Source organism: Podarcis raffonei, chromosome 2 (genome assembly GCF_027172205.1).
Source record: "Podarcis raffonei isolate rPodRaf1 chromosome 2, rPodRaf1.pri, whole genome shotgun sequence".
In the NCBI taxonomy this organism is placed as follows: Eukaryota; Metazoa; Chordata; class Lepidosauria; order Squamata; family Lacertidae; genus Podarcis; species Podarcis raffonei.
Window position 1 is genome coordinate 22,154,154 of NC_070603.1, and position 19,767 is coordinate 22,173,920.

A 19,767-nucleotide genomic window follows, 5' to 3' on the forward strand; every position below is an offset into this window, starting at 1 on the left:
TAGCCATAAAGCAGGTTATGTATCAAGTCTTGTCTGTATGCGCGCACATTCTTCTTGTTGTACCTCAACATTGTGTTGTCGAAGTCAGCAGTGTAGATATTGCTGCACCTCACAGTGCAGTTGTACAACATTGAGCCGTATGTGTTAGGACTGGTGCATAATTCTTTTTTTTTAAAAAAATTCAATTTCTTTTAAAATACAATCAGAACAAATCTCACATATCGATTGGCTTCCCATCCATTCTTCCATGGTGTTCCTTTAGTCCCTTATAAAGCTGCCATGTTACTTACATTTTATCCATTATATAGTTAATTCTAAATTATTAAACTACAAATTCTCATCTGGTGCCATAATTCAAATCCTTTTTAACATAACCAAATTGTGGTTTTAACATAACCACGATTAAAAATAATAATAATAATAATCACAAAATACTTTCATTCTTCAAGAATTATTTTTCTCATTTTGTTCTCTTAATTCTCACAGTTTGTGTAGCTATCTAAACATGTTCATCATCTTCACAAACCAGGGACTTTTTTATCTTTCCATTTTTGCACATCGACTATTCTTGCCATCGCCACAGCACACATGAACAGATTAAACAGTTCCTCCGAAAGCTCTAGTCCAGTTAATACCTAACAGAAAGGCCTCAGGTTTCTTTGGAATAATCACTTTAAATGTTTTTTTCTAAAAAACTTATTACAGTCATACCTTGGAAGTCGAATGGAAGTCCATTCGACTTCCAAAATGTTCAGAAACCAAGCACGGCTTCTGATTGGCTGCAGGAATAGTTTGCAAACCGGAACAGTCACTTCCGGGTTTGCGGTGTTTGGGAGCCAAAACATTAGAGAACTAAGCTGTTTAAAACCAAGGTACGGCGGTATAAATCATTTCCCAATAGCCTTTTGCCTTTCTTTTTTTTAATATATCTTTATTAATTTAAAATAAATACATTTATGAAAAAAGATGTACATACAAGTACTGTAAACAAACATACAATCAAACAAACAAATAACAGAAAAATCAAACAAACCACCACACTATAAGATATAAGAAGATTAATATAATTATCATATGTACTGAACACAATTATAAAATTTATAGAAAAGAAATTTAAAACTGACTTCCAATTAATCTCATTCATTTAAAACTGACTTCCAATTAATCTCATTCATTAATTTCTAAGGCTAAAGGACTGGTGCACGATTCTGATCTTGTTGGTCTCTGCTTAGTCTGAGGAACGCTGCTTCCCTTTTCCTATGTCTGGGAATGGCTCTTTCCTGCCAAAAGCTTACATGTCTCCCCTCCTGCTCCCTCGCTCTCCCCTTCCAGATCCAGCCTCTCCCGCCCACCCCGAGGAGCCCCCGCTCGGTGCCAAAGAGCATCCTGCTTTTGAGTTGCCGTCCGCAGAGCCAGAACCCACAGAGAGCCATACTGAGGCGGCACCCCCAGCCCCGGAAGGGCAGGCCTCTCCAGCGAGCCCTCGGCCTGGCTCGCTCAAAGCTGCTTCCCCCCAAGCCGCCGAGGAAGGAGAAGCCCACGAGGAGCCCATGGACACAGGGGTCGAGGGCCTGGCGCCGGACAGCCCTGCCGGCGGCCGAGTACAGCCTAGTCAAGAGGACGAAGAGGAGGAGGAGGAAGAAGAGGACGAGGAGGCCGGAGGGGCAGCTCCGGCGCCCAAGATGGAGCTGGAGGAGAGATTATCCCCTCCGCTGAGCGAGGCAGAGGCTCCGGACGAGGACGGGCCTGCTGCGTTGGGGCCTGAGCCCCCCGAGGAGACCCTCGGCTTTGCCCGCGAACCCAAGCGCTCCCCTTCGCCCGTGGAGGCGGAGTTGCTGGGGGGCACCCCGATGGAGGCCTACGGGGCTGGCCACCCGCAGGAGGGTGTGGCGAGCGGGGAGGAGGAGGCCGGGCCGGCGCCCTTGAGGCCCCACCACTTGGTGAAGTCGGATATCGTGAACGAGATCTCGAACCTGAGCCAAGGCGACGCCAGCAGCTTCCCGGGCTCGGAGCTCCAGTTCGCCTCGCCCTACCACGAAGGCGGCGGCTCCATGTCCCTGGAGATGGCCGGCCTGACCTCCACAGACGTCAGCCTCCAGAGAGACGACGGGGCCTCCTTGCCACCGGGCGAGATGGACGACTCCTTGCCTTTTGACATGAAAGGGGAGTGTGAGAAGGGGCGGCGGCGGAGCTCCCCGGCCCGTTCCCGTGTCAAGCAGGTAACCCAAAGGCCCATTGTCTCCTTCCTTCCTTCCCCTCTGAGTAGCCCCCCCCCCCCCGTCAGAGGTGGGGAGTACCAGAACAAATGGGCGGCCATGTTGTTTGAATGTTCCCTGGTGTGTGCATCTATGTTCCCCCCTCTCTCTGTCATTTTATTTTTGACCCTCTCTCTCACTCTGTTTCCTTCTGGTCGTAGGGTCGCAGCAGCAGTTTTCCCGGGAGGAGACGGCCTCGGGGAGGGTCCCACACAGGCCGAGGGCGGGGCCGATCACGGTTGAAATCCACCACTTCTTCCATCGAGACATTGGCGGTAGGGGCAGCTTTAGCAGGCAGGAGAACGCTGGGGGAGCGGGAGGGGAGGGGCTCGAGTGGTTTGCCCTCCTCCCCAGGGCAAGAGAAGCCGTAGCGGCGGTACGTAGGGAGGTTGGCCTCTAGGGCTGGGCGATAGATCGGTATCATCATCCAAATCCTGTTTGAAGTCCATATTGAGACATCATTTTCATCCTTTTAGACCTGGCGATATATCACGAATCGCGATGTGTGTTAGGGCTGGGTGATAATAGCGTTCAAAACTGGTTTGAAGTCCATATTGTGATAGTGGTTTCATAATTTTTGACCTGGCAGTGTATCGTGAATTTCGCGTGTGCGTTTGTGTGCTATTAAAAATCACGATGTGGGAAAAACCACAAAGCCAGCCATAGCTCCATCCTTATTTCAGACATTGTGATATATCAGTATATCACAATGTTTAGCTGGTGATATATTGCAGTGTCGAAAACCAGGCCCTGCTGTTCGCCTCTGCATAGTTCCATCCTTATTTCAGATATTGTGATATAGCGATATATCACAATTGTTTAGCTGGTGATATATTGCAATGCTGGAAACCAGATATCGCCCAGTCCTATTGGCCTCCCCAAAGGCGGCGTTTCAGGCAGCGGATAGCGCCCCCCCCCCCCAGTTTGGATAGATGCGTGGTTCTGGTCTCAAGACGAGAGCACCCCCTTTCCTGCAGCTCCCAGTTAGTGCACCTTGGCTGGGGCCATATCCTTATCCATAGTGCTTGGAGGCAGTGGGTCCGACCTTCCCCTCTCCTCCCTTTCATTTGAATGGATTGTCGAATCGTTCCCTCACAACGTAGGCTTGCCATATTCTATCAGTGATGGGGCTTCTCTCCCTTTAAGTGCTTCAAAGCGGGGCATTGTTCAGCAGATGTAGTTTTCCCTCTTGCCGCGACGCTGAGAAGCTGCAACTGTGGAATCTCTGCCTTCCTCTGTGCTCTTAAAAGGGTAGGAATTCTGTCCCTTTTGGAGCATGGTCGACCTACCAGGAATTATTAGCCAGTGGGGATATTTGTGGGTGGTGGGGCATATAAATGGGAGGGCTGGGGGATATACACAGAATCTGGCAAGGGGACTGTAGGCCTTCTCCCCTGCAGCACGGGCAGTGACTCAAGGGTGTAGCTGGTAGGCTGAGGAGACTGTAGCTTTGTGCGTCTGCATTTCCCCCTCTTGTGTGTCGGGAGCAGCGAAAGACGGCAGTTTCACCTCGTCCCTTTGCTCCCTTCCCTTCCAAGCTCGCTGATATCGACAGCTCCCCGAGCAAGGAGGATGACGACGACGACGACGACACGATGCAGAACACGGTTGTGCTCTTCTCCAACACGGACAAGTTTGTGCTGATGCAGGTGAGTACAGACACGAGGGCAGCAAACGTCTGACGGTTTTCTGATTGCACCAATTTCAATGGATGTGAGCGGCGAGTTTCTCCTGGAGCGGCTAGTCAGGCCTTGCAAAGAGCGTAGACTTGGGACTGTCCCGCAGACAGGTGCATCTGTTGACTGGTTCCTAGCCGCCCCAAGAGGATAACAGTTTGCCTTTCTAGCTGAAACTCTGGCTCCTTCTAATAAGAAGCCCCACAGACAGCTGTAGCTCAAGGATGGGGCACACTGGGTGTTGTTGAACTACAACACCCATCACCCCAAATGTTTGGTTGGAGTCAAGCGAGATCTGGGGGTTGCCCAGCCCTGCCGTAGCTGGTAGCACCCAGCTGAAGTCAACAATGGGGTACATCTTTGAAACCTAGATTTCACCTAGTATGGATAGGCCTTGAACTTGCTTATTGCTGAAGTCCTGTGGCTCAGGTGTGTTACACCTTTCGCCAAGATTCCTTTTGGTGGATAGCTGGCCTCACCATTCCCTGTTTCATTGCTGCGGACAATAAGCTTTATTCCTTTTGCCCCGGCTGGGAGCTTGCAAATTCATTAAAATTATTCAGTCACTTTAAAAGAAAAGGAAAGCTAAGAGTGTTTATAAAGTATCGGTTAGCAGCCTTAGATTACTTCTTTTAGGGAGGGGGCCGAATTGTGGTTGCATGTTACTTTGCATCTGTAGAACGGTTGGAATATTTACATTAAAAAATGGAGGTTGTTTCTCTGGGTCATTGCAAGGTCTCTTTTAACCTGCCTCTCCCTCCTTGACAGGATATGTGTGTGGTGTGTGGTAGCTTTGGCCGTGGTGCTGAGGGCCACCTCCTGGCATGCTCCCAGTGCTCTCAATGTTACCATCCTTACTGCGTCAACAGCAAGGTAAGGCCTGCTCTGTGTGAGGGAGCACCCCCTCTCCCCATTATTATGTTTAAAATAATGATTCCTCTCTTAAAGGACCCATGGCTTCTCACCGTGCTCAGTTCTTGAGCTAAATATGTCCCGTGTTGCCTGATAATCTGATAATCTAATCTAATAGAGTGTGACACTCCTAATTTAGATGTTAGTGGAATTGGGTGGGGCGGAGCCATCTAAGAGGGTTGGCTTTTGTTTCTTTCCTATCAAGTAGTTGCGGGGTGCGGGGTGGGGCTCATGGAATATCTGTGCATAGGGACAACAGTCTTGCAAGTATGGGTCTAGGAAGGAAGCTGAACCTTCAACTGTCCTGACCTATGAAGGCCCCGTTTGCTCTCCTCGGATCTGAAGTGTGTGGAATCTGCAAAGTTTGGTTCCTGACAAGGAAACGGCAAGCTCTTATAGGTTAATTTACACAGGAGGAGGAGTTGTCATTTTGCCCTATTCTCAGCAACAACGAAAAAAGGGATGTGGATGGTGCTGTGGTCTAAACCACTGAGCCTCTTGGGCTTGCCAATCAGAAGGTCAACGGTTTGAATCCCTATGACGGAATGAGCTCCCGTTGCTCTGTCCCAGCTCCTGCCAACCTAGCAGTTCAAAAGCACACCAGTGCAAGTAGATAGATAGGTACCACTGCGGTGGGAAGGTAAACGGCGTTTCCGTGTGCTCTGGCTTCCGTCACAGTTCTCCGTGCACCAGAAGCAGTTTAGTCATGCTGGCCACATGACCTGGAAAGCTGTCTGCGAACAAACGCCGGCTCCCTGGGCCTGAAAGCGAGATGAGCGCCTCAACCCCATAGTCACCTTTGACTGGACTTAACCGTCCAGCTATACCTTTACCCTATTCTCAGCAACCTTGCCCAGGTAGCAGGCCTGAGAGTGACACTCACGTAGGGGAGGCAGCTGTTCTAAAGAGCCATAGAGGAATCAGGCTTGACGAAGAAGGGTTGTGCACACAACCACAGCTCTCCTCGCATCTCCGTAAGCACTCAGGGCTCCCCCGTTTTTTTAAACATCTTTGTTCCTTCTTCCCCCTTTTTTAAAAAGATTACCAAGGTGATGCTGCTAAAGGGCTGGCGCTGCGTGGAATGCATTGTGTGCGAGGTTTGTGGCAAAGCGTCGGACCCGTCCCGCCTGCTGCTCTGCGATGATTGTGACATCAGCTACCACACGTATTGCCTGGACCCGCCTCTCAACACCGTGCCCAAGGGCGGCTGGAAGTGTAAATGGTGAGAGAGACGACATAAGACTGCTTTCAAGGGGCAGCGCCCTGTGTGCGGCAAACAAAATCAAGAGAGCTTGGCTCTCTTGTTTTCTACTTCTCATGTCGGAATGAATTCAATTCCCTGTATTTTGGCCATGCTGTTTTTGCTGCAGTTAAATAACAGAAAAGAAGAGGCTCGCCACTGCCGTTTTGGTTTTGAACTCTGATGGTGTATCTAACAAATAATAATCTGAATGAAGGAATTACGGGAACGTGCAGTGCTTTTTTCCTGGGGGGACGCATACCCCTAAACATTTTGTGAATCTAAGTTTGGCCTCTTTGAGGGGCGGTATTTCAGTATGAGTAGGAAAATGAGAGTACCCCTAAACATTTTTTTTAAGAAAAAAAGCGCTGGGAATGTGACTTATGCTAAGCATAGGTTCTTTGAACAATTTTATATTGTAAGATGTTACACAGCAGATGTGACCTATTGATTTCTTTTTTATATAAACATCTGAAATATTTATTAAACACATTTCACAAAATTTTACAATATACAGTGGTACCTTGGGTTACATACGCTTCAGGTTACAGACTCCGCTAACCCAGAAATAGTACCTCAGGTTAAGAACTTTGCTTCAGGATGAGAACACAAATTGCGCAGAGGCGGTGCGGCAGCAGCTGGAAGCCCCATTAGCTAAAGTGGTGCTTCAGGTTAAGAACAGTTTCAGGTTAAGAACAGACCTCCAGAACGAATTAAGTACTTAACCCAAGGTACCACTGTTCTATATTACAATTTATATCTCGTCCCATATAATTTTTATTTTTTTTAAAAAAAGAATACACTGGTTTTGTATTGGCTGCACTCGGTTGCAGTTCATGTGCTGGCACCTATCCGTAGATCCCTAAATGGCATAGAGCCAAGATATTGGAAGGGTGGCCTCTTTCCGAATGATCCTGCCCATAGATTGAGATCATCTTCTGAGGCCCTGCTGCACTCCTCACTGCTAAAAGGTTCGGTTGTGGGAACGCGAGACGCAGCCTTTTCTGTGGTTGCACCCAGGCTATGGAAATCCCTCCCAAAGGTGGTTAGGCTGGCCCTATCCCGGAAGACATGCAAGCAGGCAGCAAAAAGACACTTGTTATCCTGCTTTGTTTTTAATCATTTTTGGTGTGAGGTTGAAGGTTTAAAACCCCGCTCTTCTTGGTCTTTCAATCCTCTGTCTTACTTTTGTTATCGTTTAAACTAGTTTTGTCCTATTTTCTGCCTCGGTGATGTTGGCGTCCTTGTTAGAATCGAAAGGTCGTACAGAAACGTATTATTTAATAAATCAAAAGCGGGTTGTGCTCTTGCTCGAGGTAGAGTTGAATGTACAGTGGTACCTCGGGTTACATACGCTTCAGGTTACAGACCCTGCTAATACAGAAATACCGCAGTATCTCAGGTTAAGAACTTTGCTTCAGGATGAGAACAGAAATTGTGCTCTGGCGGCGCAGCAGCAGCAGGAGGTCCCATTAGCTAAAGTGGTGCTTCAGGTTAAGAACAGTTTCAGCTTAAGAATGGGCCTCCGGAATGAATTAAGTACTTAACCCGAGGTACCACTGTATGTGATTATAGGTCACATTCAAGTTGAGTAATTCTGGCCTGCCGTTCCTAGGGCATCTGCGTTGTTTTTGGTTCGGGGCGGGGGGATAGATTGGATCGCAGAATTGGTGTTGATTCCTTGCCCCCACCCCTCTTTGACAGGTGCGTCTGCTGCGTGCAGTGTGGAGCAGTCTCTCCTGGCTTCCACTGCGAATGGCAGAACAACTACACCCACTGTGCTCCCTGCGCCAGCCTTGTCACCTGCCCCATCTGCCATGTGAAGTATGTGGAGGACGACCTCTTGATCCAGTGCCAGCACTGTGAGAGGTAAGCCCCAGTTTTCCTTAACCCACCCGGTATTTCACTATTTCCCGTTGTAATCTTCACGTCAACAGATGCAGGCAACGTTGGATCCCGCCTGTAAGTGCTGACTCTCCCCCTGTACATTTCCATCTTGCGGGGAGAGAGGGAGGGCAAGGTTTTGAGATGTCGGAGAATTCCCTTCCCCATACTTAATCTGCAAACTCTCTCCGTATGTGCGTTGAAACCCTGTTGTGTGCTTCCCAGGTGGATGCATGCTGTGTGCGACAACCTATTCACGGAGGAAGAAGTTGAACAGGCAGCAGACGAAGGATTTGACTGTACCTCCTGCCAGCCCTATGTGGTGAAGCCCGTTGGTGAGTTCTGGACAGGTGTGAGACCTGCGAACCAAATTCATTTCAGAAAGATGCATCAGCAACTGCCAAGTCCCCAGTGCAACGGCAAGGCTCATTGCAGAAGCCTGCCCTGGTGTTATTTCCTCGCAGTTTTGAGTGCCAGGGTTTCAGACAGTGATCTTTTTATGCTTCCCACTGGGGCAGGGCGATATATCAGTCTATTGCCCAAAACCAGTTTGAAGTCCGTATTATGATACCGGTTTTCATAGCTTTTGACCTGGCAATATATTGTGAATGTTAGGGCTGGGCATTATATCGTCCAAAACCGGTTTCACGTCCATATCGTGATATTGGTTCATAATTCTTGACCTGGCAATAGAAAACGAATCATGCGCTGTGTGCTCCATGCAAAAATCACCATGTGGGGGAAAAGCATGAAGCCTTCCAGCCTGTGGTCTAAACCACTGAGCCTCTTGGGCTTACCGATCAGAAGGTCGGCGGTTCGAATCCCCGCAACGGGGTGAGCTCCCGTTGCTCTGTCCCTGCTCCTGCCAACCTAGCAGTTTGAAAGCATGTCAAAGTGCAAGTAGATAAATAGGTACCACTGCAGCGGGAAGGTAAATGGCATTTCCATGCGCTCTGGCTTCTGTCACGGTGTTCCGTTGCACCAGAAGCAGTTTAGTCATTCTGGCCACATTACCCGGAAAGCTGTCTGTGGACAAACGCCAGCTCCCTCGGCCTGAAAGTGAAATGAGCGCCGCAACTCCATAGTCGCCTTTGACTGGACTTAACCGTCCAGGTGTCTTTTACCTACATAGTACCACCCTAAACATTGTGATATATCAGTACATCGCAATGTTTAGTTGGTGATATATCACGATGATGAAAACCAGGTATCACCCAGCCCTACTTCCCACAATTCCTCCAGCATAGTGTTGCTGCAAGGCATTGTGGGAAGCTGCCGCTCCTAGCTGCTGCCACCTAGTGCTCATTAGTGTGCAGCCACTTCTGCTGTCCACCCTTACAGCTCTCAGATGACTAAAGCCATCAAGGGGCCCACTAACCCACCAAGGACACTGTGCCAATGGGACCCTCAAATCCTGAGCTGGCTCAGGGGAGGATTTCATGATGCTCAAAATTTGAGAGGGCAGCTTAGGTCTACTTCCTTTCTGCATCACTATGCATAATAATAATAATACAGGTTGAGTATTCCTGTGGTTCTATATCCTGAACCACACCACCCACACAGAAGAGGGATGTGTCGGAATACTTGATTTGCAGGTGTTCAGGAAATCTTTACGGGGAAAACACTTAAGGGTGCATAAAGACCCAAAACATCCCCATAATCACTGAATGGCAAGGAATGTCGAGAAGGAATAAAATGGACGACAGAGTGTGGGTTGAGGGAATAGAATGGAGAAGCTCGAAGAGGAGGACCATGAAACATAGATATATACAAAGGGAACATAGAACCGTCTCTGTGTTTGGATAGGCTGCTTCCTAGTTTAGCAGTTTCCCAGCGTCATGGAAAAGAGAGCTGCCCTAGACAGCAGTTGAGGAAGCCAAGAATTGGATGTGGAATAGTGTAACCCGGGGTTGTCAACCTGGTCTCTACCGCCCATTAGTGGGTGTTTCAGGATTCTAGGTGGGCAGTAGGGGGTTCTACGGCACAAGCCGAATCTTCCTTCCATCGAGCACTGGTGGACAGTAAGGAAATTTGACTACCCCTTGTATAACCTGTTGACTTGCCCTCCAAATGTTGGTGTGCAAGAGATTCTCAGTGTCAGTTAATGGTAGCTGCTTCTTTTGAAATGGAAATTGGAACAAGTACATAAGCCATTGCTGCATGAGGACTTCAGCAAGATATTTTGGGGTGGGTGGGTATGAAACAGTAGTAGATAAGTGGGGCAAAGGGGCTGAGGATGGCGGTCAGCTAGACGTGGCAGAGAGGTTTGTGGATATTATGGCGCGGTGTAATACCATTGACATTGCTTGGGGTTGGGTGTAGAAAAGACATGGCTGTGTTTCAGGCGCATGGGGAATGCAGGTGAAGGAGCAGATTAAAGATGAAAGGTTGAGTGAATAAATGATGCACATTTGGTGGGGGGAGGGATTATCCTATTATTATTATTATTTTCAATTTTATACATTTCAATAATTTTACACTCATTTCAGCATTTCAAAGCTCGACTTCCTTCCCCCTCTTTCTGCAGTTCCTTAAATTTATTTCTAACATTTTCTGCATATCCAGATTAACTTAATTTGCTCGTTTATCCATTTACTTGAAGTAGATACGCTTATAAAAATGGAATTATAAAAATGTTGTGGGAAGTACACACAGACACAAAATACTGAATACATACCCTTTCTAACATCCCTTTTTGGGGGTCTCTCTCTCTCTATCTCTATTTAAAGTTCCGGTCCCCCCTCCAGAAATTATTCCAGTGAAGATCAAGGAGCCGGGTAAGTTTCTTTCTCATTCGTGCTCTATAATCTCAGGCACTGCACCCAGATACCGTGCTGATCTTATTTCTGAGCCTGGAATAAATGTAGGCTCGGGTCCTTCTGAATTACTGCTGTCAACTGTGGGGGGGGGGTGTCAAAAAAGAAAAAGGGGGTGTATGTAGTGGATGAAAGGAGGGGAAGAAATTAATGCTCCGGCTGGTTCTCTACAAAGAGGCACAGTGGCACCATGCTGGTTTGGTCCTGCCTGCCAAGTTTCACCCTCTCCCCCACAGAGCCCCAGTATTTTCGCTTTGAAGGCGTCTGGCTGACAGAGACGGGCATGGCGGTGTTGCGGAACTTGTCCTTGTCGCCACTGCACAAGCGCCGGCCGCGCAAGACCCCAACGACGCCAACGACGCCACGGCCGCTGGGTGCGCTCAATGGCGAAGGTGTGCTGGATGGGGTTGACCCCTTGGGCCCCGAAGAGAAAAAGGAGGGCGACGTGGAGGGAGACGAGATCCTGAAAGCTGAAGGTTTGTTCCATCTCCACCACCTTCAAGGGAGTGCGGGGTAAAGTATTGTGGAGGGAAGTTCTTAATTGTTTGCTGCTTTAGTCTGCCCAGAATGGCTGGGGCAACACAGTGTGAGGCTTCAGGGAATTGGTTTCCTCCCTCCTTTGGCAGTAGATAAGCAGAACAAAGGAAAAGGAGTCTTCTTACCAGTTAGAATCTTTAAAAACCACAGCAAGCGACAACAGAACCCATCTCTCTAGCATGGCGGTGCTCCCAATTAAGGTCACTCCTCTCTCCGTCCCTATTAATCTACGTCACTGCTACGTCTTGTAACCTGAGTTAGTACCCTCTGTGCTTTCTGTTCTTCCACTTTCTCAGCTCTCCTTGACCTTGGGGACAGTGGAAGAATGCTTTCCAGAGACAGTGAATCTCTTAACTCACTCTCTCCCCCAGTGCTTCTTCTCCTAGCTGTTCCCCATCCAGTATTTCCCAGCTTCTGCCTTCTGAACTATTTCCCACTGCAAACCACTGTTCCAAATCTATACTGTCCTCCTGCTCCTGGGAAGATTCAGGATTAGAATCAAGAGGAGGGGGTGGCTCCCACCATTCTCCCTCAGTGCAGCCCTCCTCAGCACGGTCCCTGACACCCAGTCAGATGGGCGGCAAGCAAGCAAACAACAAAAGCAAATATTATTAATATTAATATTAAAGCTCCAGTATACCTATACTGGGACGCGGGTGGCGCTGTGGGTTAAACCACAGAGCCTAGGACTTGCCAATCAGAAGGTTGGCGGTTCAAATCCCCGCAATGGGGTGAGCTCCCGTTGCTCGGTCCCTGCTCCTGCCCACCTAGCAGTTCGAAAGCACATCAGAGTGCAAGTAGATAAATAGGTACCGCTCCTGTGGGAAGGTAAACGGCGTTTCCGTGCGCTGCTCTGGTTTGCCAGAAGCGGCTTAGTCACGCTGGCCAATAAAGCGAGATGAGCGCTGCAACCCCAGAGTCGCCCGCTGCTAGACCTAATGGTCAGGGGTCCCTTTACCTTTACCTATACCTATAGTGCAGTACTGATATATATATATTGTCCTCCATTTAGTCAGTACTGCCAACCCTGGGTGGTGATACAAGCTAGAATGCGGTTCTCTGGGGACTTGGGCTCCAAGGTACTTCCTTGCGCAATGAAGAACTCTCCAAACTGGTGGGTTTGGGGAGGTGGAATCTGGATCTTATTACTGAGCCACAGTTCCTCCTCTTCCAAACTTGGTAAAAAAAACAAACCAACATGCTAGATCAACGACTGCTTGTAATCTGTATTACGTAATCTCTTGAGAATGAATATGTTTATAGCTTGGTTGTAATCTGGGAGGCAGCACAGGTGTCCTGTTCTAGACATTGACTAGTGTGGGAAAGTTTTTGCTGTGATAGAGCGTATATGATGCAGAAGTCTAGGTGGTGGTCGTTTATAGTGGGGTAGAAGCAAATGTGGGGTGCTTTTGTAGATCAGGTTGTCCAAGGCCCCAAAATTCAAGAAACTGAAAGTCCAGAAGTGTTGCTTTTATGGACCCGAGAACTATTTGAGGAGGAATACAGGAGAGAGAGACTTATCTGGTAACCTTCCACATAGTGTTCCTGGGGTTGGCAAGTTGTGTGTGTGTGTGTGTACATGTGCAAATGTATGTGAGAGTTCAGTTAGGTGCCTGCACACAGCACACAAAGGCGCATGCATGATGCAACAGACAGGAGGACTGGTGCTTGTGCGGAATCGTATTCCATGGGGAAAATTATACTGAGGTTCCTTTGGGTAAGGAATATTGCATTCGCCCATATTCTCATTCCTTGTCCGCCTGCAGTCAGCATCGAACACATGGAGTGCGAGATCAAATTGGAAGCCCCTGCTACCCCGGAAAGGGAAGCCGCAGCCGAGGCCGATTTGGCGAAGGGTCTTCTGGAAGACTCTGAGGAGGTCAAGAAGCGGAAGCGGAAGCCATATCGCCCAGGTGAGTGTTGTGTGCCTGGGCCAGGCCTTTGGAACAGAAATGGTCCCTTCTCGTCTTGTTGACTCGTCTCTCCTCTGCCCTGGGACAGGTATCGGAGGGTTCATGGTGCGGCAGCGGAAATCCCACACCCGCTTGAAAAAGGGCTCGGCCGCATTGGCAGAAGCCTCTCGCGAGTCGACAGGTGCTGAGGGACATCCAGAGGAGGGTAAGGGCATGGCTTGTATATTTTGTTCCCCCGTATTCATTGTGGCACAGTGGGCTAAACCACAGAGCCTAGGGTTTGCCGATCAGAAGGTCAGCGGTTCGAATCCCCGCAGCGGGGTGAGCTCCCGTTGCTCGGTCCCTGCTCCTGCCAACTTAGCAGTTCAAAAGCACGTCAAAGTGCAAGTAGATAAATAGATACCACTCCGGCGGGAAGGTAAATGGCGTTTCCATGCGCTGCTCTGGTTCGCCAGAAGCGGCTTAGTCATGCTGGCCACATGACCCGGAAGCTGTACGCCGGCTCCCTCGGCCAATAAAGCGAGATGAGCGCCGCAACCCCAGAGTTTGCCACGACTGGACCTAAATGGTCAGGGGTCCCTTTACCTTTATTCGTTGCTTGTGTTGGTACGGGATGTTGTTTCCTATTTTAGTATCTTAACAGTGGGATATGTCTTTGAAAACAAAACTCTTTCCATGTATTTCTCAGTCCACAGTCTGAGAATCCCACATCCAAAATTTTGCTATTGAAATGAGGTGCTTTTTGCATCTATTTAGTTAGCTGCACCAAGTTTTCAAACATGCAGAAGATTGTACATACAAAACAAAACAAAAACCAGGAAAAGTTTCTCTCGAACCTTCAGACCTCCCTCCCTCCATCCCTCCATGGGTTCTGCTTCTAAATTCCCCTCCCCACATCTTTTACTGTAGTCTGTCTATTATATATCCATCGTATCCAGAGTTCATGTTACTTTACAAGTGTCATCATATTCCTGCCAGTGATTTCAGCTGCTTACAGTGGTCTCTCAGATATGTTAAAAAGTTATTCCAGTCTTTCACAAATACTTGGTCTTCCTGGTTTCTGATCTTTCCCGTCAGTCTTGCCATTTCAGCATATTCCATCAGCTTGGCCTGCCATTCTTCTGTGGTCGGTACTTTTTCTTCTTCCCATCTCTGGGCTAAAAGCATCCTTGCTGCTGTCGTTGCACACATAAACAGTCTTTTCTTATGGTAGTTCTGCACCTATACTTCCTAACAAAAAAGCCTCTGGTTTTTTGACAAAAATTATCTTAAACCTTTTCCCCCCCAATTGTGTATCATTTCCCACAATGCTTTTACCACCCCACATGACCACCACATACGATAGAAAGCACCTTCTTTCTTTTTACATTTCCAACACACATTTGAACTGGTTCTGCACATTTTTGCTGCTTTAAAGGTAAAGGTAAAGGTACCCCTGCCCATACGGGCCAGTCTTGACAGACTCTAGGGTTGTGCGCCCATCTCACTCAAGAGGCCGGGGGCCAGCGCTGTCCGGAGACACTTCCGGGTCACGTGGCCAGCGTGACATCGCTGCTCTGGCGAGCCAGAGCCGCACACGGAAACGCCGTTTACCTTCCCGCTAGAAAGCGGTCCCTATTTATCTACTTGCACCCGGAGGTGCTTTCAAACTGCTAGGTTGGCAGGCGCTGGGACCGAGCAACGGGAGCGCACCCCGCTGCGGGGATTCGAACCGCCGACCTTTCGATCGGCAAGCCCTAGGCGCTGAGGCTTTTACCCACAGTGCCACCCGCTTTACTAGGTGTCAAATCCCAACGGCACATCATTTTCATATAATTTTTCTTTCAACGGACAGCAGGCTGTCAGTTTCAAATCCAATGGGGGTGGTAGTCTAGCCCGGTCTGGAGGGGGCTGCAGGTTCCACACCGCAGCCGTAAAAGTAGCCTGAAATCTGGAGAGCTGGTTCGCTCGCTGCTCCCAGCCTTGCTTATCTGAAATTCAAAGAGATGCTCATATCTGCTCAAACTTGCCTCCACGCCAGGGGCTCAACCCAACCCGCCTGCTGAAGTCCCCGCGGAGGGCATCGCTGAGCAGGGAGTGGTTGAGGGTGACGAGAAGAAGAAACGGCGGGGCAGGAAGAAGAGCAAGCTGGAGGACATGTTCCCTGCCTACCTTCAGGTAAGAGGGACATGCAGGTTGATTGGTTACCTTGGTGGACTGGAGGAGGAAACGCTTCTCTCTTAAGTGCGGCCAGGTGCCGTTTCGCTTCTCGGTTTCATTCGGAAGCTCTGCTGTCCAAACTGGGAAGGGGAGGAAGTTGTGGACAGTTGTGCGGTGAGATGTTCAGTTGCAGACTGAAGGTTTGCAAAAGCAGAGTAGAATAATAGAATATTCAGAGTTGGATGGGACCCCCGGGCTCATCTAGTCCAGCCCCCTGCAATGCAGGAATCTCTGCTACAGCATCCAGGACAGATGGCCACCCAACCTCTGCTTAAAAACTTCCAAGGAGAGTCCGCAGCCTCCCAAGGTAGACCGTTCCACTGTCAGACAGCTCTTACTCTTATTAGAGTTGCTGAATAATAATTATATAAGTGAGGTACAGGCTGAAGTGAGGTACAGACCCCTAACCCAAAATGTATAATATTGATTGTGTATTGATTGAAGTAATAGTGCCACTGTATTCTGCTCTGGTCAGACCTCACCTGGAGTTCTGTGTCCAGTTCTGGGCACCACAGTTCAAGAAGGACACTGACAAACTGGAACGTGTCCAGAGGAGGGCAACCAAAATGGTCAAAGGCCTGGAAACGATGCCTTATGAGGAACGGCTAAGGGAGCTGGGCATGTTTAGCCTGGAGAAGAGGAGGTTAAGGGGTGATATGATAGCCATGTTCAAATATATAAAAGGATGTCACATAGAGGAGGGAGAAAGGTTGTTTTCTGCTGCTCCAGAGAAGCGGACACGGAGCAATGGATCCAAACTACAAGAAAGAAGATTCCACCTAAACATTAGGAAGAACTTCCTGACAGTAAGAGCTGTTTGACAGTGGAATTTGCTGCCAAGGAGTGTGGTGGAGTCTCCTTCTTTGGAGGTCTTTAAGCAGAGGCTTGACAACCATATGTCAGGAGTGCTCTGATGGTGTTTCCTGCTTGGCAGGGGGTTGGACTCGATGGCCCTTGTGGTCTCTTCCAACTCTATGATTCTATGATTCTATGATTGATTGGATTTATATACAGTGGTACCTCTAGTTACGAACTTAATTCGTTCCGGAGGTCTGTACCGCCCTCTACAGGAGGCCTCGGGGTGGTTCACAGAAGAAAATGAAAATATGCAACCACAATACAGTCATACCTCGGGTTACAGACGCTTTGGGTTGTGCGATTTTGGGTTGCACACCGCGCCGAACCCGGAAGTACCAGAACGGGTTACTTCCGGATTTCGACGCTTGCTCATGCGCAGAAGCACCAAATTGCAACCTGCGCGTGCGCAGACACGGCGCTGCGGATTGCGAACGTGCTTCCCTCACGGATCACGTTCGCAATCCGAGCATCCACTGTATATATATCATCAAAATAAAAACAGCAACCCAATGACAGTATAGTCTAATTAGGCTGTAGAATCTTGTCTTTTGGCAATTTATCTTTAAAAGACGGCTATGGAGAATGAGAACACCTTGCCATTTGTGTGAGTTGCTGCTGCTGCTGCTGCTGCTAATCAGTAATACTGTGTCGAGCCTACAGATACAATTTCATTCCTGCAATTCCTTCCCAAGGGTGGGGGGTGGGTCTGGCAAGCGCAGAATTTCCTCCAAAGGGAATAGAGGGAGAAAAAATAGGAATTAATTTTGCCTAATACAGTGGAACCTTGTTTCTCGAATTTAATCCATCCCAGGAGTCCGTTTGACTCACAAAACTGTTCGAAAACCAAGGCGCAGCTTCCGATTAGCTGCAAGAGCTTCCTGTTCCCAAGCGGAAGCTGCGTTGGACATTCGGCTTCCAAAAAATATTTGCAAACTGGAACACTTATGGGTTTGCGGCATTGGGGAGCCAATACAGTCATACCTCGGGTTAAATACGCTTCGAGTTGAGCGCATTCGAGTTGCGTTCCGCAGCAACCCGGAAGTAATGGAGCGCGTTACTTCCGGGTTTCGCCGCTTGCACATGCGCAGATGCTCAAAATGACATCATGCGCATGCGCAGAAGCGGAGAAAAGCAACACACGCGTGCACAGACGTGCCGTCGCTAGATACATTTACCTCTAGATGCGAATGGGGCTCCGAAACGGATCCCGTTCGTATCTAGAGGTACCACTGTATGTTCTAGAGCCAAGCCATTCAAGAACCAAGGTACCACTGTATGAGCAAATAGAGTTTGGGTGTGTGCTTTTGTTCATTTTGGGCCAGAGGGGTTGGAGGTTAGCTTTCCAGGGAGGCCCAGTTTTTTTACTCGGAATATACCATCTCATTCTGTTCTTTCGGTTCCTTCTCTCACCTCTTTTGACAGGAAGCCTTTTTTGGAAAGGCCCTCCTAGACCTGAGCAGAAAGGCACTGCTGGCAGCCGGCGGTGTGGGTGGGGATGGAACTGCCCACCCTCCCGTTGGCCAGGGGGCTCCCAGGCCCAAGGTGGATTTCAGCATGCTTCAGAAAGGACCGGTGGACGGGAAAGACCCTTCGGTTCAGCCCAAAGGTATGAGCTGTGCTTATTCGACTTGTCAGTGACTTGAAATGCAAAGGTCTCCAAGTGCAAGGGCAGAACATATAAAGACATAAGCTGAAATAACTTACCAGACGCTCCTGAGATTCAAAAGAAGCAGGAGCAATTAAAAAAAGCCGAACATTCTGCTACCTGAGCTTCAGCTCAGCCAAGTTACACAGCTTTGTGTAACCCAAGAGGTGAGGAACTGGATTCAGTACCCAGGTTTTACCCTCAGTAAACAGATCTCTAGTTGATTGAAGTAGATTTATTAGAATAGAGTTTGCTTTTTTTTGCTGCTGCATCACACTGTTGATCATAGAAAGCTTGAGGTCCACCAAGACCTCTAGATCCTTTTCACAGGTACTGCTAGTAAACCAGGTGTCCCCCATCCTATATTTGTGCATCTGGTTCTTCCTGGCTAAGTGCAGGAACTTACCTTTGCCCCTCACCAGTTGGAGAGCAGTCAAAACTTTCCTGGGGCACTTCACGATAACCAAACAACAGACAAGGCGAAGCTTGATCCCAGTTTGATGGATGTCTAGCCACATACGCCTCAATCATTTGCCCCGGCGTCAGATTAAAGCGTTCAGCGAATCCATTGGTCTGCTGGCAGTAAGCAGAAGATGCTCGCTTCTAGCTGCCCACCACATCTTTGGGGTGAGCTTGGCCGCCAGTCCTAGACCTTGGTTCGACAAAACACCCTCTTCTTCCAGGGGATGAATGTGTTGACAGCAGGGAGGCAGTAGCCCCAGAAAACAACTTGAAAACTGCTGATGCCAAGACTGAAAATACCGGTGAGTACGAGTTCTTCAGAGGAGCGTAAAAGCTGGGGGGGGGGGTATGCTTCTGCCTTATGAGGGGGCTGTGCTAGGTTGCTAGGAAGAACACGAAGCAGCTTCTTTTAGCACATTTAGTCCTGTGTTAATCTGCACAGTGTAATGTAATTGTGGTTTAGGTAAAAGTAAAGGACCCCTGGACGGTTAAGTCCAGTCAAAGGTGACTATGTCAAAGGTGGGAATGCGGGTGGCGCTGTGATCTAAACCACTGAGCCTCTTGGACTTGCCAATCAGAAGGTTGGCGGTTCGAATCCCCATGACGGAGTGATCTCCTGTTGCTCTGTCCCAGCTCCTGCCAACCTAGCAGTTCGAAAGCAGGCCAGTGCAAGTAGATAAATAGGTACCACTGCGGCGGGAAGGTAAACGGCATTTTGATGTGTTCTGGCTGCCGTCATGGTGTCCCGTTGTACCAGAAGTGGTTTAGTCATGCTGGCCACATGACCCGGAAAGCTGTCTGTGGACAAACGCTGGCTCCCTTGGCCTGAAAGCAAGATGAGCGCCGCAACCCCATAGTTGCCTTTGACTGGACTTAACCATCCAGGGGTCCTTTACCATTTTTACCTTTAGTTGTAATTTGCTTTGCTAAAATCTCAAAAGTCAACCAGAGCGGGGTTAAGTCTTGTCTCCCCGAACCCTGATAATGCTCTGGGTTTTTAGGTCTTGTGTATATGAGGTGAATAAATTTTGTGGCTGTGTGTAAACGAGCTCATATTTTAATTGGCATGTTCAAAACCCTATGATTTCCATTGTCTAAATCCAGTTGTGGCAAACTGACCGTAGAAGGTGCCAGGGAGGGACTTGTCCTTGTTCTGAAGTGACAACTTCCTTGCACTTTTGAGAATCTTGAGTTGCCCTGTGTTGGGTCAAACATTTTGGTCCACCTGTCTCAGTATGGTGTACCCCAGATTCTATTGGACCTCTTACTCCTAACGGCACACTCCAGGTCTCCCCCACCAAAGCCATTTGCCTTGTCCAAAACCGGGTTGGGGAATTGCTGTTATTGCCCTGGGAAGTAAGTACTGCTTT

General features: G+C 48.7%; 1 protein-coding gene across 1 annotated transcript in view; it reads left to right on the forward strand.

Annotated features, from left to right (window-relative positions):
* The window catches only part of LOC128407190 (histone-lysine N-methyltransferase 2D-like), a 117,615-nt gene that overhangs the window by 35,838 nt on the left and 62,010 nt on the right, over window positions 1-19,767 (forward strand). Inside the window, 14 exon segments of the mRNA XM_053375251.1 lie at window positions 1,333-2,219; window positions 2,417-2,530; window positions 3,794-3,904; window positions 4,700-4,804; window positions 5,884-6,065; window positions 7,788-7,952; window positions 8,193-8,302; window positions 10,697-10,744; window positions 11,020-11,259; window positions 13,087-13,233; window positions 13,322-13,438; window positions 15,254-15,390; window positions 17,713-17,896; window positions 18,619-18,699. Of these exon segments, the coding sequence (XP_053231226.1) occupies window positions 1,333-2,219; window positions 2,417-2,530; window positions 3,794-3,904; window positions 4,700-4,804; window positions 5,884-6,065; window positions 7,788-7,952; window positions 8,193-8,302; window positions 10,697-10,744; window positions 11,020-11,259; window positions 13,087-13,233; window positions 13,322-13,438; window positions 15,254-15,390; window positions 17,713-17,896; window positions 18,619-18,699 (2,628 nt within the window).